Source organism: Ovis canadensis, chromosome 1 (genome assembly GCF_042477335.2).
Source record: "Ovis canadensis isolate MfBH-ARS-UI-01 breed Bighorn chromosome 1, ARS-UI_OviCan_v2, whole genome shotgun sequence".
Lineage (NCBI taxonomy): Eukaryota > Metazoa > Chordata > Mammalia > Artiodactyla > Bovidae > Ovis > Ovis canadensis.
Window position 1 is genome coordinate 188,720,547 of NC_091245.1, and position 17,870 is coordinate 188,738,416.

Genomic DNA, 17,870 nt, shown 5'->3' on the forward strand with positions numbered 1-17,870 from the left:
TTATATGGCTATTAGAAAATTTTAAATTGCCTATATTGCTAACATTTGTAGCTTGCATTGTATTTCTGTTGAACAGCACTAGTCTAGGACATTCCCTTCAGGTGCTAGAATTATGTATTGTACTTAGTGACGATATACATTTTTCCTTGTGTACAACTTTTTGACCTCAATGCTGTGCTCATGCTGCCCTCCTCCCTATCCTCTACTAGAAAGGTAGGCTTCGTTTTGTTGGTAGACTCTTTCTCTTGGGAACAATAATGAATTTTGCTTCTGGTTTAATTTTTCCACTTTCATGGGTGAAAATGATTGGGATGAGGAGTTTTTTTTTGTTGTTTTGTGTGTTTCCTGAAGTAGGGTGAAATATTAGGGATGACATCAGCAGTAGAGATAAGGAACTGAGAATTGTTGACTACCTAGACCAATTTTGTGATGTTGAAAGTGCTGCTGACTTCTCGGTAAGTGAGCATCCTGTGAAGCCACGCCAGAGACAGAGGAGCTCAGAGCCAGTCCGAAATCAGAGGAGGTGGAAGCCCAGAATGGTGCTCTGTATGCGTGATCTTAACAGCAGCGTATGTGAGACTGCTCATGTGTTTGTTTCTGTCTCTCCCCTTGCTAGAATGTAAGCTCCCTGAGGGCAGAGGCTTATCTTTCTTGCTTTCTGCAGTGTTCTGGCTCATATCCCTGACTCAGTATGCCCAGCACATAGTAAGTACTCATCAATAAATACTGAATGAATAAACGGTTATGTTTATCCAGGCCAGGAGTAAGCCATGGCTTATTCAAAAGACTATTTTCCGTTTGTATATCTAATCGTATACCTAATGTCTGTGATGCTATTTTGTATTAATTATCTTCCTGTTTGGAATGCTTACAGATGGTGAGTGCTGATCTACGCAGCAAAGTGCATTTTTCCCAGCAACTGGTGAAACCACCTAACCAAAATACATCTAACAAATGCGTCTAACTAAAGAGAATTTGTTCACTTAGTCTGTGTTAAGGTCATTCTTTACAGAAGAAATTGTGAGGAGCCAAGATTGTGCTATTTCTTCAACTGGAGATTTTATTTATCTCTTAATAAATTAAAATTGATGATTCCATGGTTTCCTTCATGATATCAAAGACCCAGCTTCCTTCTATCTTTATAATGAGTCTTTCTTTTTTGAGGCAAGTGTTTGTTGCTTTGTGGTTCCGTAATGGCCAATACTTCGTCTTTCTACATACATCTTCAGGTAGAAGTGAGGGAGTAAGGCGATAAAGTTATATCACAGCTGAGTCAGTACCCCACTCCCTTTTTAAAACAATTATGGTGAAATTCATATGACATAAAATTAATCATTTTAAACTGAACAGTTCAGTGACATTTAGTTTATTCACTATCCAGTTCCAAAACATTTTCATCACTGCAAAACAAAATCCATCCCCATTAAGCGGTTGTTTTCCTTTCTCCTGGGGAAACCACAGCCCTTGGCAACTACCATTCTTCTTTCTGTCTATGGATTTATGTATTCTGGTTATTTTGTATAAATGGAATCATTCAGTATGTGACCTGACCTTTGTATCTGGCCTCTTTCACTTAGTATAACGTTTTAGAGGTTCATCCATGGGGTAGCATGTGTCAGTTCTTCATTCCTTTTTACGACTGAGGAGTATTCTGTTGTGTGTGTATGCCACAATTTGTTTATTTATTCAGTTGTTGATGGGCATTTGGATTGTTTCAGCATTTTGGCTATTGTGAATAATGCTGCTGTGAATATTCATATACATGTATTTGAGTACCAGTTTTCAATTTGAGGGGCCTATAGCTAAGAGTGAAATTGCTGAGTTTGTGATAATGTCTTTGTGCTGTTTCTTTTTAGCATACCACCTTCCCAGCACTGTGTGCAGTAATTACTGGTACTCACTGGGGAGTAGTAACCAAGATGTCTGTTTTGGAAGTGAGAGTCAACAGAGAATATTCAGAGCTCTAGGGTCTGTGACCAGAGCAACAGCTACAGAGGGCCAAGTAATAGTAGGTGTGCGTATGAAGTAAGAATTGAAGCATCCTGGATTTTCTTTTGTGAAGGAATTAGCTTCTCTGCATTGACCTTTATATCCTTTCCTGGGTTTCAGACTTTTAAGTCATAACATAGACTTATTCTGGCCATCTGAGTACTCACCTGGGGCTGTGGTCTCTGTGCTCCATCCAGTTCTCTGTCACAGAGCCAATCCTTTAAGTTCAGGGTCATAGCGGGCTAATGTCTTCTTTTGGTCAAGCACGAGGTGAAGCCCTTTTTGTTTGAACATGCTTGGAAGTGTGCCAGTATCGAGGGTGGTGGTGATGGTAATTGTTAAGATCCAGAGGATGAATCCAGAACTAAATTGCCTCTCACAAGTATTTGCTCAGTATGAAGTCAGCTTTAATCAGCCCTGTTCCACCAGCTTCAAAAATGGGAGGCTGGCAGCTTTTCATTTCAGGGTAGTGACCTGCCTGGAAGGTCTAAAGAATGATTCTGACAATGTTCCAAGAGAATCCTTCCCTGCTGTTATGTGCCTGTGTGCAGGTATAATGTGTATGTAGGAGGGTAGAAGAAAGGCAAGACAGGGTGGGCCTTTCTGTTTAGTGGGTAGGTGGAGAGGACTTGGCGTGCTGTGTATGTCACTGACATTTCACATCTCTCTGACAGGCTGTAACTTTAGCAACTTTATGGATAATTTCTTTATTGCTTTTTCCACTGAGATTCATTAAGCTATCAAATTATGGCAGTGATAGGGAGACCTCTGCCCGTGTCTCCTGCGTTAGTCTAGTTCCTTCAAGACTGACACAGTCCTTTTCCCTCCCTCCCCCACCTCAGTAGTTAGCAACAAAAACACCTAACAAGCAAAGAATCATTTGAAAGTCTGTGACAGTGTCTACTTTTGTCTCCTAAACTACTATTTCTCAAAGAGTGTATTGGGCCACTTTGGGAATTCTTAAATATATTCTCAGTGTTTTGACCAACAGATATCTGTGATCACCATCTGTCTCATTACACTACTTCCCCATCTCCCAAAGTGCACTTGGTAAATCCCTTTTTTAAAACTTGCTATGCTGCAATAAATGCTGCTCTCCCTCTGCCTCAAATCCTCTCTTGATGTTCTTCCCTCCTCTGTCCTGTGTCCTCTTCTCCACAGTCATCACTTCAGGAACAGGCTTCCTAAGCCTGCTTCCTATGGTGGATGTGGGAGGTTTTCATTTGTTCTCCCACAGTGTGCATTTCTCCCCCACTCTCCCTCCATGTGATTCAGCTGGGATGGATGCCAGTCATAGTGACTGATTCAGAGAGGAGCATACGATCCAGACCAGGTAATGAGAGTTACTTCAGGACTTTGGTTGAAACAAGAAAAAGGCACTGCCTTTTTCTACTAGGGTTACTAAACTGGTAGAGTATAGCTGGTAGCAGCTGGGGACAATCTTTGTTACCATTTGAGGACAATCTGCCTGAAAATAAAACCAACACAGAGGAAGGTAGACACTATAGAGATGGAGAAAGAGTGATTTCCCATCACAGTGCTTGAGCACCTAATCTTACCATACTTGAATCCATTTTTACCTTTGTAATTATTTCTATTATGTGGGTCAGTATGTTTAGTTTTATTCTTTGGCCAGTTTGGGTTGAGGTTTCCCAGGTGATGGAGTGGTAAAAACTCCTCCCGCCAATGCAGGAGACTTAGGAGATGTGGGCTTGATCCCTGGGTTGGGAAGATGCCCTGGAGAAGGAAATGGCAACCAACTCCAGTATTCTTGCCTGGAAAGTTCCATGGACAGAGGAGCCTGGCAGGCTGCACTCCATGCCTGTCTAGTCAAGGCTATGGTTTTTCCAGTAGTCATGTATGGATGTGAGAGTTGGACTGTGAAGAAAGCTGAGCGCCAAAGAATTGATGCTTTTGAACTGCGGTGTTGGAGAAGACTCTTGAGAGTCCCTTGGACTGCAAGGAGATCCAACCAGTCCATCCTAAAGGAGATCAGTCCTGGGTGTTCTTTGGAAGGACTGATGTTGAAGCTGAAACTCCAGTATGACTGGTTCTGGGTTCTATTATGACTTTGGCCCCCCATGCACATTTGAGAACCTCTTAACTGTTTCAGCTCTTCAACATCTTTGACAATCCAAGACCTCACACAAAGCTCCTCAAATCATCCACCATCCCTACGTATCTTCCTGATAATGCAGTTTATGCTCCCATGGTGGGGCTGGGGAGCGTAGCCACAAAGATGCTAATTCATGCCCTGGCCCTGCTGCCTATTTCCATCTAGGCCCTTCCTGCTGTGCAGATCTCTAGATGGCTACAGACCTACAGTGGTTGCTTCTCTCTCCCTCAGCCTTTGCCAATCTGTTGATGATCTTCTTTTCTCCACTTGTTTGATGTCTGAGATCATTTTGCCTTCATATAACTTCTATAGTAAACATTATCAGTTCCATGCTTAGCATTCATTGCTTCCTTCCTAGTAGTACCTAATTTTTGCTAAGAGATTTCTTTCCCAAGGAGGTACATGTGCTTCAGGAGAAGCTAATTCTATAGTCATCTGTACAGTTCCTATATAGTTCCTGTATAGTCATCTGTACAGGTCCTGCTTGGGCCAAGAGTAATCGTAGTAGTGATTGTGCATGTGTGCATGCTTAATCATGTCCAACCCCATGGACTCTAGCCCACCAGACTCCTCTGCCCATGGGATTTTATAGGCAAGAATACTGGAGCGGATTGCCATTTCCTCCTCCAGAGCATCTTCCTGATGCAGGGATTGAACCTGCATCTCCTATGTCTCCTGCATTGGCAGGCGGATTGTTTACCAGTGAGCCACCTGGGAAGCCCAGTAGTGATTGTTCAGTTCAGTTCAGTTACTCAGTCGTGTCTGACTCTTTGCGACCCCATGAACCACAGCACGCCAGGCCTCCCTGTCCATCACCAACTTCCGGAGTCTACCCAAACCCATGTCCATTGAGTTGGTGATGCCATCCAACCATCTCATCCTCTGTCATCCCCTTCTCGTCCTGCCCTCAATCTTTCCCAGCATCAGGGTCTTTTCAAATGAGTCAGCTCTTTGCATCAGGTGGACAAAGTATTGGAGTTTCAGCTTCAGCATCAGTCCTTCCAATGAACACCCAGGACTGATCTCCCTTAGGATGGACTAGTTGGATCTCCTTGCAGTCCAAGGGACTCACGAGTCTTCTCCCACACCACAGTTCAAAGGCATCAGTTCTTCGGTGCTCAGCTTTCTTTATAGTGATTGTAGCTCTTCACAAATATTCCAGTTTACTATATACATTATAGAATTGCATTTCCTAGATTGTTTTAGGTAGGTGTGGCCATGTGACTTGCTTTGGTCTATGAAATGTGAATAGAAGTGATATATGTCTTTTCCAGGCAGAAGCCTTTAAGGGCTAGTGTATGATTCACCTGGTGCCCCTCCCAGATACTGCTAAGTCGCTTCAGTCATGTCTGACTCTGTGCGACCCCAGAGACGGCAGCCCACTAGGCTCCCCCGTCCCTGGGATTCTCCAGGCAAGAACACTGAAGTGGGTTGCCATGTCCTTCTCCAATGCATGAAAGTGAAAAGTGAAAGTGAAGTCGCTCAGTCGTGTCCGACCCTCAGCGACCGCATGGACTGCAGCCTTCCAGGCTCCTCTGTCCATGGGATTTTCCAGGCAAGAGTACTGGAGCGGGGTGCCATTGCCTTCTCCGCTCCCAGATACAGTGATTGCTAAAGCATGTGTCGAGATGAAGCCTCCATCAGCCTGGGTCCCAGGGTGACTATTATGGTAGAGATCCCCCTGCCGACATACACCAGCATATAGTTAGAACAAGAAGTAAATGTTTGCTGTTATGTCACTGAGATTTGCAGTATAAGCAGGACGTTCTGACTGATACAGTAATCTCATCTTTATAACAGTGCCTGGGTCAAAAACCTACTCTAAGCCAAGCCAAGTGAAAGCTACTCAGTTTTTTCCAACTCTTTGTGATCCCATGGGCTATACAGTCCATGGAATTCTTGAGGCCAGAATACTGGAGTGGATAGCCTTTCCCTTCTTCAGGGGATCTTCACAACCCGGGGATCGAGCCCAGGACTCCCTCATTGCAGACAGATTCTTTACCAGCTGAGCCACCAGGGAAACCCCATCTAAGCAAAGTAGTCATGGCATTTCTTGGTCAAGAAATTGGTTGAGAAAAATGCTGTGACTCACTTGGTACACTGAAATGAGAAGGGGATTTGCTGGGGCCTTTAGCAAAGAAGTTTCTTGATTTACAAGAAAGCTACCAGAAGAGGTAAATTCTCTCTTCCTCTTGATGTTATGTGTAAATGTGAAGCCTGTAGTTACTATAATTACCTTGCTACAGGGATAAAGCCAAAACAAGGGAGAGTGGTATCAAAAGAATCTCAAAGAAATGGTGCCAAAACCCTGATGGAATCATAACTGATCATTACTCTTTGTCTGGAATTTTTTCAGTTAGACAAGCCAATAAGCCCCTTTTACTATTTAAGCTATTTGAGTTGGATTTCTTATATATCTCCACAAAAGTAACCTAACAGTTGTAACTTCCTTTCTTAGTTCTTATCTTTACTTCTCACTCATTTATGTAGTATCAGAGAAATAATAGCTAATGATAGTTCATTTATAGAAGACATTATGTGTCTGGCACTATTCTAAGTGCTTTCTAGACAGATTCTGATTCCATTTCAGAATAGAGAATATATGTGTGAGCTCCTTGAGAACTCTTTTCTTATTTATATCTATTTCTCCCACAGTGCTGATTTGGTACAAACAGATGCTAACCAAATATTGAATAATTGAACAAATATAAATTGAGTTTTAGTCTTACAGAGTTTGTAGTGTATTTGACCATCCAGGTCTCACAAACCTGAAAGACTGAGACCAACACAAGACATCATCAATTCTGTTAGGTACTAAACCGAAGTTCCAAAAGGCATGTTAAAGGCTGTGAAGAAAAGATAGCATTATTGGGTGAAGGTTGGGAGTGAAAAGCTTTTGAAGAAAATCAGATTTGTTCTTTGAAAAAACAAAAGCAGATACGGATAAGCATAGCAGAGTGGGAGGGTGGATATTAAAGTTAGGGTAACAACAAGCAAGAGTATTGTGTCAAGAAGGAATGTGGTGTACTGAAGAACATTCAGTATGTTCAATTTAGGTGCTCAATAAATGTTAGATATTTTTTCTCATCATGAGACAATAGAGAGCCTTTTTCCCTTGAAATATTTGATGCGGGCTTGATATAAAAGAGATGTTATGGCCACTACTCTACTTATCTCCTTACCTGCTCAAACCCGTTGCACATAGTAAGCAGTCACAGATGTTTGTAAAATTTCAGGCATCCATTAATGCACTATTTCTCCTTAGAGAAAGAAGTTTCTGAGGGCTTGTCTGCTAAGCATTCTACATGTCTTCTGGCTCTCTTAACTCAATGCTGGGCACATACTGTGGCACTGTCGGACCTTAGTTAAATACTTGATTGAATTGATTCAAATTATCTGGCTTGGGAAGAACTTCTTTACCTAGTGAGCCTGGCTTTTCAGTACATCAACACTTCATCAAACCCCTGTCAGATCAGATCCTCAATAGGGTATCTTAAATGCATGCTATTAAAATACTTAAATAGAAGTCCCATCTGTTTGAATAGATTGAGCCTGATGAATCAGCCAGAGAGGTGGGAGGCTGATCCAGCCACACATGAACCAATCGGGTGGGGAACAGGCAGCTCTGTCTCCCTTTGCCACCCCAGAGTGCTTATGCCAGAATGTACAGATTTATAAACAGAAATCAGTTAGCAAAATATGAGGGCTGAAGCATGCCACAGGGCAGTGTCTGTGGGCTAATCAACAGAGATCTGGCTGGAGCCCTTCATCCCAGCTGCAGATCATGCTGAAGGGCATGTCAGAGCAGGAGAAAGAGGAGCCCAGGGACTTGCCCCTTCCATAATTCTTGCACCTCTGGAATCTAGATTTTGTTTTCATGCAATTGTAAACAACAGCTTTATTTTGGGAACTGTCACTGGTAAAGTCAGCAAGGACTTAAAGACCTAAGATAAAATACAATGATGGAAAAGTGTTGAGGAAGCTGCCTTTTTATTCCCCAAGAAGGATTTTGCACAGACATCCATCCCTGATGAGGTGTCATCAAGCCCTCATTTCCAAATGGCCTTGGCTGCCAGAGTCCTAATTACAATCAGCTTCTCAACCCCACTGTCTCCCTTTTCCCACCTCCCCTGATATACCCTGGATGTGGATCATACTCTTTAGTGCTGCATTAAAAAAAGAAAAAGTTTTTTGGGGGTCACTCTTCACCACACCAAAATACGTGTTAAAAAATATTCTTTCTGAAGCTCCATTCCTCTGATAACACTTAAGACATGAGGCCTTGTGCACAATAGATGCTCAATAAATAGTTTGTTCAATTAACATGAATCATTTCTCAGTTTCCTGCGCTAAGAAGAAAAAAATGTGATGTGCTTTCTTATTATCACGACTGATCTGATTTCTCTTCTGTTCTACTGTCAACTTTGCCCCTCCATACCCATGTCCTTAACCCAGCTGCGCATATACACATGGAAACATGGTCCCACTCTATCCCATTTGGGTTATTCTACTGCTTATTTAGGAGTTTTTTCAGAGTATTTTTTTTTCATTAGAGGAGAAGTTAAAAGAATAATGTATAAGTCAGATGTTCTGGATTCTGGTCCTAACTGGACCATTTTGTTTGGATCTAAGGTAAGTGAATATGTACTCAGATTCCTCACCTCAGATATAGTAATAATAATAATATATGACTCAGTCACCTCCCAGGTTGGTTCAAGTGTCAAATGAGCTAATATATATGAAAGTCTGAGAAAGAGACAAAGTACTTTAAATGACTCTTACTGTAAAAACCTAACCACTTCTGAGTTCATGTACCCAATAAAACACACACAGTATCAAAAAAGTATAGGAGAGGCCCTGTGGTTGAGATTCTGTACTTCCACTTCAGGGGGTCCAGGCTTGACTCCTGGTTGGGGAACAGATACATGAAAGAAAAAAAAAAAGTCTTCCATAGTGTGTTCCCCTGGGAAGTGGGCCCCTTCTCACTTTCCTCCTCAGGAGAGGCTAACTGGCTGGCTTCCTGGACCCGCATGGGATGCTTTTACTCTGATGAATTCAATGGGGCCTAGAGTCAGGCCCTCACCTTTGCAGCATCAGAATTCAGTTTTGGCAGAAACTCTGAGTTGATCAGCCTCAAGATGCTGACTCATGCCCACTCACAGGAGACTGATAAATAACCAGAATGCCCGTTTATTAATTTACAGTGGGGAGCATTTAGCCTGCTCTGTACCTTTGCTCCCTATAGACCAGTTGCAAGGGAAGAGGAAGTATCAGAAGGTTGCTCAGTGAGCAAGGAACTTTGATAAGGGGAGTAACATCAGGCTCTGCTCATTTGGCTTTGTTATCTTAAAAGGAATCCACTCTCCAGAAAGCCTGATGTTTCTGACACCCTGGCAGGCACCCAATTCTAGAATTTTGCTTACATGAGTCAGAATGTGCCAAGCATTCCCTTTGCTCGACCAGCCCTCTTCTGACCTACACATTGTTATTTATATATGATGATCCTTTTCAGACCTCCTGCAATGGTTCCCAGAGCCAGTCTGCTAGCCAGGCTGGGGTTTATTGCCACAACAGCACCTAGAGGATTTACAAAGAAAGATTTTTTTCCCCTCAACTAGAAATTCTAATTTATTGGATCTGGAAGGGCGTAGGAATCTGAATGTTTACAGGATCCCGAGTGACTCTGATCATTAGCCAGGTTGGGGAACCACTTATTTGGCTAAGAATCTATACTGTCCCTTTAAGATGACTTTGCATATTCTGATCTGATCTGTTCTGAACTGATTGTATAGGTTAACTCTGAGAACAGAATGTTATTTCCTAGGTCTCAAGGGCCAATCAGTGTTGCATCCTTGAACCAACCTTCCTTCTTTCCTTCCTTCCTGTCTTCTTTCTTTCTTTTCTTCCATAAATATTTATAAATACCCAATGCATAAGGAAGCTTACCAAGAGAAGATTGTGGCAATCAACACTTCAAGTGCCAAAAGCAAAAGCTGTTTTTAGGTGATAATAGACTTTGAGGATTAGGATATATAATCCCAGTGCATAGACCACTCTGAGGCCAGCCAATGAAATCAAGGCCTGACATGAAACAATCCAGAGACAATTTCCCTGTGGTAAGTAATGCTGGGTCTTGGTATACTTCCTGAGCTGATGTCGTCTAGGAAACATCCTTGTGCCCACAAATGGCCCTGATGGAAACTCTAAGGACCATGTATCCATCCCACTTACGGCCAAGAAAACACGTCATCGTCTTTCCTCTCAAACATGGTTCTCATCTTACCAGCACCTGGCAGTGGCTAGCTTCCATAAGAGTACCAACATCAGGGGAATCAAATGAGCATCATCTAAGGAGGGGTGCCAACAAGTGATGGGTATCTCAATATACCAGCCATTTTGTGTCCATAGTTGATAAGCCTTATACATCACAAAAGCTACTGTTAAGGGTTAGTATTCCCATTTTCCAGATGAAGAAATTTAACTTCAAAGAGGTTAAATGAGTTGCTAAAGGTCATACAAGCAGTAAGTGGTAGAATTGGGATTAGAATCCAGGCCCACTCAGTTTCCAAGTTCTATGCCCCTTCCCCATGACCGCATGGTGCTTAGTAAAGAGGGTTGTGTGTGTGTGTGTGTGTGGTGGTGTTTTTTAAGAAGTTTTGAGCATAAGATTCATTGTGCTATAGCTAATACTTAAAATTTCTCTCTACATAATAATGTATATATGTATAACAATTTATGGGATTCCCAGGTGGTTCAGTGGTAAAGAATCCGCCAGCCAATGCAGGAGACACAGGAGATGCAGGTTAGATCCCTGGGTCGGGAAGATCCCTGGAGGAAGAAATGGTAACTCCAGTATTCTTGCTGGGAAAATCCCATGAACAGAGGAGACGGGTGGGCTATGGTTTGTGGGGTTACAAAGAGTTGGACATGACTGAGCACAACAACAAAGCACCATACCAATTTAAATATCAATATATATATAGTAGCATCCAAGTGGGCATTTGGTAATGCACTAAGTCTGATTCCTTTCTGCTATAGCTGGGGACAGGATTGGGAGTCAGGATACCTGATTATAGTCCTGGCTCATTCATGTACTCACTGTGTGCCTTGAGAAGCTCCTTTTTCCTAGCTGGGCCTCAATTTTTTCATCTAGTCAGAGGAAGGTGAGACTAGATCTAGGGTTGAACTAGAGCTCTAACATGCTAGGATTCTAAGAATCTGGTGACAACAGTCACCATCTTTCTTAATTATTTTTATATCAAAGCATAGCAATTGAATTCTAGAAAAAAAGAAAGTTGAACATATATATCATTGTTGTTGAGTCACTCAGTCGTGTCCGACTCTTTGCAACCACATGGACTCCAGCACGCCAGGCTTCCCTGTTCTTCACTATCTCCCAGAGCTCGCTCACACTCATGTCTATTAGTCGGTGACGCCATCCAACCATCTCATCCTCTGTCATCCCCTCTCCTCCTGCCCTCAATCTTTCCCAACATCAAGGTTTTTTCCAATGGAACATGTATATTAGAAAACTATTTTAAAATAACACATTTATTAAGACCTATATAGATGCCAGGGACTATAATCACTAATTTACAGACTTTTGATTAATTCTTATCACATCAACTATTTTTATTTATCCATCTCTCAGGAACAGAGAGAGAAGTACTTTGCCCAGGACAGCATGGCCAATGGGTAGAGAAGCCAGGACTGAAATCTAGAACTGATTCTACAGCTATCTCTCAAATGTGGTCCTACCCTCTATTCTCTTGTTTTATGGCTCCCATAAATGGTATGATGACTATATAGAACATTTCTCAAAGTTCCATTTGACGTTACCCGACTTTGAAATATGAGGAAAAAGCAGCCCACACCATTGTAGCGGAATTTTCCTGGAGACTTTTGTTACTGTACGATTCTCTCTCCCTGGGAGGGGAGCTATAAAAGTCAGACTGAATATGGGTTTAGAGAGTATGTTTTCATTTCAACTGTATGAGAGAAAACATTATACTGGTCAGCAGACCCTGGCTATAAAATTGGTTCTATTTGTTAGCTTAATTAGTATCCTTTGTTTTCCTAATATTAAGCTCATAAAAGTTAGCCCCAGTTCCTTTGACTGGGTCTGAATAGGAGGAAGTAAATCAATGAAGGAAAAACTCCTTTTCTGTCTGTTACTGATCCTGTGGAGATGAAAAGAAGAAAGAGGAAGAGATGGTTACTGGCAGGAAAATAGAGAACTATCAAAGGTTTGGGTCTTAGACAGACTGGGGTGGATGCATCTGACTTCCATCCTCTTCAAATGATGCCTCGATACCTACCTGTTGCCTCTGATCTTCCTGGACAGGAAGTCAGGTGGCTAGTCTGAGCAATGGTCTAGAAAGAGCCATAAACACACCAGTCTAACCCTAACCCTAACCCACCCTATCAGCTTCATCTTCATTAGGGATGATGCCTGAATCAAACCACAGGAGTGTCCAATCCTGGGACCAGAGATAAGAGAATAGGGAGGAAGACAGAGGTAGCATCCCTACTTCCTTCCATTGTCTTGCTTACTACCCACAGGAAAGGGTTCTCTTTCTCTTGTGTGCCTTGAATTACATGTCACACAGGTGGGTTGGTGAGAATTGAAAAAGGCGGTCTATAAACTGCTCAAACAAATTTAGAAGTCATTCTGCAACATGTGCTCAAGTCTACACTTTCAGTAATGTCAGAAAAGTTCGCTTTACTTTTATATCAATAGGTTATGGCATTTTTTACTAAACATAAGAGTGACACAAAGCTGAAAAGCAGAACCACAGAACCAAATCAGAATGTAAAATTGTCTAGACAGTCTAGACTGTTTTGTCTAACTCAGTAAGTTAAAGTGTATCAGAAATAATTGCAGAATTCTACATTTCGGCTAAAAAAAGAAAACCAGCTCTGCAGGATGGAGGAGATTACCTGGACTGTGTTCATTCATATAAAAGAACTGGGAACTTAAATTAACCACAAGTTGAATATTTGCCACCACTGTGATGTGTCTGCTAAAGAAAACCAACCCAACCTTTGACTGCAAGAGGGGAAATGAGGTGGATATGACAGGCAGCCCTGGTCCTACTGCAGTGAGCTGTGGTCAGACCGCACTGAAGTGCTGGGTTCCGTGGTAGGTACCACAATTCTTGGGGGATACTGACCAACTAGAGCAATGGCAAATAGAATGGTGAGAGTCAGAAAATCAGAGAATTGATAGAAATGGTCATATTTAGCCTAGAGAAGAAAAAAACAGTCAACCAAAGGAGCAGCCCAATCATTGCAAATATTTCAAAGGCTCTTATGTGACTGGCAGAAGGAATTTGTCCTTCCCTGTCAAGATGTGGAGCAAGGCTAAGGAACAGAAGCTAAAAAAGTCAGAATTCAGAGCTATTTAATAGCTGAGCCACTGTCCTAGAGACGGGGGGCTCCCAGATTCTTGAAGTACCATGTTGCTAAGGCTGCCTTTGAGGAGAGCTTTCCATTAGGCAGTGGGAGGTGAGAAGGGAGGAAACATTATTTATTTGATTTTTATTCCCTACACCAAAGAGACCACCATTTTCTCTGTTTTCCCCCAATTGGATTCACTTCTCTGATTTCACATGATATTTCATATTTTTTTTCTTCAGCCTTAATTTGGGAGCCACTGACATCTGCTGAAAGTCCAGGCTTGAGGGTTCAAGTCTTGGGACTTTCTGAGCAGGGACCACCACTTTGGAGAACCTGAGTCTCTTAGGAATTCTCCCCATAGTGAAACTTAAGCTCTTGTACTAATCCATTACCTTAATAACAGAAATCCTCACTTTGCTTTTTGAACATACGTTAGGCAATAATTGTTTCTGCTGGAGAAATATTTTTATTATTTCATATATTATACTTTCATTTCTTTGAGTTTCATTTGGTGATTCTTACACACTTTCCCCCTGCTTTTAAAAATGATGAACAGACATTTGATAATAGATTAATTTTAATTTGTTACATGAAAGAAAAAAAAGATGACAGGAAGTTTCTACTCTGAGGCTTGACTGTGTAGTTAAGATGACACCAGGAGACTTTTCACTGTAAAGTCATCCTTTTCACTGAAAGTCATCCTTTTCACTGTCAAGTCATCCCCAAAGAGATTGACCACCATAATACCTTCATTCCTTTCCTCACTGCTATTCCACTAGAAAAGGAAGGCAATCATTCTTAAAATCCTCAGTGCAGGAGCTTAGGAGAGTTTTAGCCCAGATTTCTTTTCAGAAGAATAGCTTGGCTTCAAAAACCTTGGAATAAAAATAATAATAAGAACAATACTGACAACAGCAATAATACTTTCATAGTACTCACTATGTGCCAGGTGCTATTTAAGCATTTTATGTAATACAATAGTTTTCACAATAACCCCATAGTAGGTGCTATTATCTCCATTTTGTCAATGGAGAAAATATGTTATGGGGAAGTTATGTAACTTGCCTAGGGTCGTGGAGATAGCAAGACTATGTAACTGAAAGTTGAGCTCATGAGTTCTGGCTCCAAAATCCAGGCTCTTAACCACCATACTAAATATACTATTATGCCATGTACCCTTTCATTTTTAGAACAGTACAATTTCTTAAGATAAAGTCATGACTAAATTTCTAGTTTCAACATCTTATAATCTTTATTTAATGTGTACTTTCTCTGTTATAAAAATAATATTGTTGTAGCTAAGAGTCCTGACTTTAATGCCAGCTAGACCTGAACTTAGACGCAGGCTACTCACTGATAAGTTACTTAATTTCTTTAGTTTCCTTATATGTATATCCATAGATTTTTAATGAGGATTAAGTGAGATAAAATATGTAATGTGCTTAGCAGAGTACCTGGCCTAGAGTCAGTACTCAGGAAATGTTAGCATTTATTAATATGTATTATAATCAAAGAGAGTATGGCAAGGCTGAAAGTAGAAAGAAGAAAAAAATTAAACCACCCAGAATTCCACCCCTTGAGCTATTTTCGTTTTGTCTTTTATCTGTGTGTAAGAGAATTTAATTTTTTGTTGTTTATATTTCTGAGCAGAGGTCGTGGTAGCTGTTTGCCAAGTCACGATGGGTGGTGGAGAGGAAATTTGGAGGTAGATGTTAGGGTGTATGTGTATGCAGAATTACTGGCATAACACAGGAGGTAAATGAGACTCCCTGCTGTTGCTGCTGCTGCTAAGCCGCTTCAGTCGTGTTCGACTCTGTGCAACCACATAGACGGCAGCCCACCAGGCCTTCCCGTCCCTGGCATTCTTCAGCCAAGAACACTGGAGTGGGTTGCCATGTTCTTCTCCAATGCATGAAAGTGAAAAGTGAAAGTGAAGTCACTCAGTCGTGTCTGACTCTTCGCAACCGCTTGGACTGCAGCCCACCAGGCTCCTCCATCCATGGGATTTTCCAGGCAAGAATATTGAAGTGGGGTGCCATTGCCTTCTCCAAAATGAGACTTCCTGGGGGACAAATAACTTAATCTCTGAATTAGATCTTCTGAGCAGTTCCTGATAAAGACAGAGAAGGAGCCATGGAGGGCCTCAAGATTTAGAACTACCCCTGTCAGAATGGACCACCTTTGTAATGTCTTTATCAGTTCAGTCCAGTTCAGTTGCTCTTTGTGTGTCCTTCTCTTTGCAACCCCGTGGACTGCAGCATGCCAAGCTTCCCTATCCATAAACAACTCTCGGAGCTTGCTCAAACTCATGTCCATCAAGTCAATGATGCCATCTAACCATCTCATACTCTATTGTCCCCTTCTCCTCCAGCCTTCAATCTTTCCCAGCATCAGGGTCCTTTCGAATGAGTCAGCTCTTCACATCAGGTGGCCAAAGTATTGGAGCTTCAGCTTGAGCATCAGTCCTTCCAATGAGTATTCAGGATTGATTTCCTTTGGGATTGACTGGTTTGATCTTGCAGTCCAAGGAACTCTCAAGAATCTTCTCCAGTACTACAGTTCAAAAGCATCAACTCTTTGGTGCTCAGTCTTCTTTATGGTCCAACTCTCACATCCATACATGACTACTGGAAAACCCATAATTTTGACAAGATGGACCTTTGTTGGCAAAGTAATGTTTCTTCTTTTTAATATGCTGTCTAGGTTGGTCATAGATTTTCTTCCAAGGAGGAAGTATCTTTTAATTTCATGGTTACAGTCACTATCTGCAGTGATTTTTAGAGCCCTAGAAAATAAAGTCTCACTGCTTCCATTGTTTCCCCATCTATTTGCCATGAAGTGATGGGACCGGATGCCATGATCTTGGTCTTTTGAATGTTGAGTTTTAAGCCAGCTTTTTCACTTTCATCTTTCACTTTCATCAAGAGGCTGTTTAGTTCCTCTTCGTTTTCTGCCATAAGGTGGTGTCATCTGCATATCTGAGGTTATTGATATTTCTCCCTGCAATCTTGATTCCAGCTTGTGTTTCATTCAGCCTGGCATTTCGCATGATATATTCTGCATATAAGTTAAATAAACAGGGTGACAATGTACAACCTTGACATACAGCTGTTGAAGCCTAGCTTGGAGAATTTTGAGCATTACTTTGCTAGTGTGTGAGATGAGTACAACTGTGCAGTAGTTTGAACATTCTTTGGCATTGCCTTTCTTTGGGATTGGAATGAAAACACCTTTTTCAGTTCTGTAACCACTGCTGAGTTTTCCAAATTTACTGGCATATTGAGTGCAGCACTTTCACAGCATCATCTTTTAGGATTTGAAATATCTTCCCTGGAATATGTTTTTATAGCAGTTCTCAATTTGTTGAAAGTAATAATAAGTCTCCAAAAGCCAAGCCTTAGATACTCATGCCAAGAGACATTTAATGTAGCCTTTCATCTTCTCCAAGTCATTCTTCTCTGCACAGTTCCTCCCGGGGCCAGCCAAGGGGGCCTCTTCTGTCTCAAGTCAGGCTCTTAGACAAGTGGGAGCACACACAAACCAAGTTAAACTACATTAGGCAATAGTCCTGTGAATGCTTTATTAGCAGCGAATCTGGACCAGATAGATTGCTTCCCTGAGGGTTTGCGTTAAGGACAACCGCGAGAAAATATGACCAGACTATGTTATAGTCACAGCTAATGTTTCTGAGGGATAGTTTAGGGGAGGATTGTACTTAGCACTAAAATCCAGACACTGAGGGATAGTTCTAAGGGATAGTTTAGGGGAGAATTGTACTTAGCACTAAAATCCAGACACTGAGGCTACTATTTAATAATTCACTTTGTTTGCTAATTTTTTTTTTTTTGCACAAGTTGGATATCTTAGATTGGCTTAAAAGTTACTACTTATCCATTAAGTAAATTCATATCTTAAAGACTTCAGATCTTTTGTGTTGCTAGAATCATAACTTAATGAGAAAGATTAAGGGGTAAAAATAATATAATAGATCAATGGCCTCTCTAGTTCTGCGGTTAACCTTTGGGGGAAAATTTCCCCCCAAAGCTTCTTCTTCCTCCCACCTATGCATAGATTTTTCAGCTGGGTCTAGTTAGCCATGATTACCTCTTGCTCTCACTATGGGAACTAGTCCTTAATTTGACAGAGACTGTTAGGAAAGGGGGAAAAAAGAATCTGGAAATTGCAGATAAAATTTGAGCACATCTTAGGTGATGTTCTAAAAAGAAATATCTCATATAAATCTTTTATAGGCATTTAGTAGAAAGTTGTTCAGGACGCCCCCCAGCAGGTGCAGACACTAATTGAGCGGGTAGGAGTGAGGAGGGGCGGGGTTTAGAAGGAGAAGCGGCTTCCCAGGCAAAGCCCG

At 41.5% G+C, this 17,870-nt stretch overlaps 1 protein-coding gene across 3 annotated transcripts in view; it reads left to right on the plus strand.

Moving 5' to 3' along the window:
* GTF2E1 (general transcription factor IIE subunit 1) overlaps positions 1-17,870 on the plus strand; it is a 97,896-nt gene that overhangs the window by 41,930 nt on the left and 38,096 nt on the right. For 2 of the 3 annotated variants that reach the window (XM_069554899.1, XM_069554885.1), the window contains exon 6: positions 875-1,095. The exons of the other annotated variant lie outside the window; for it this stretch is intronic. In XM_069554899.1, coding sequence (XP_069411000.1) covers positions 875-881 — 7 coding nt within the window. In that variant the 3' untranslated portion in view covers positions 882-1,095. Of the gene's footprint in view, positions 1-874; positions 1,096-17,870 lie in introns of those variants that run through there. 3 annotated transcript variants of the gene reach the window in all.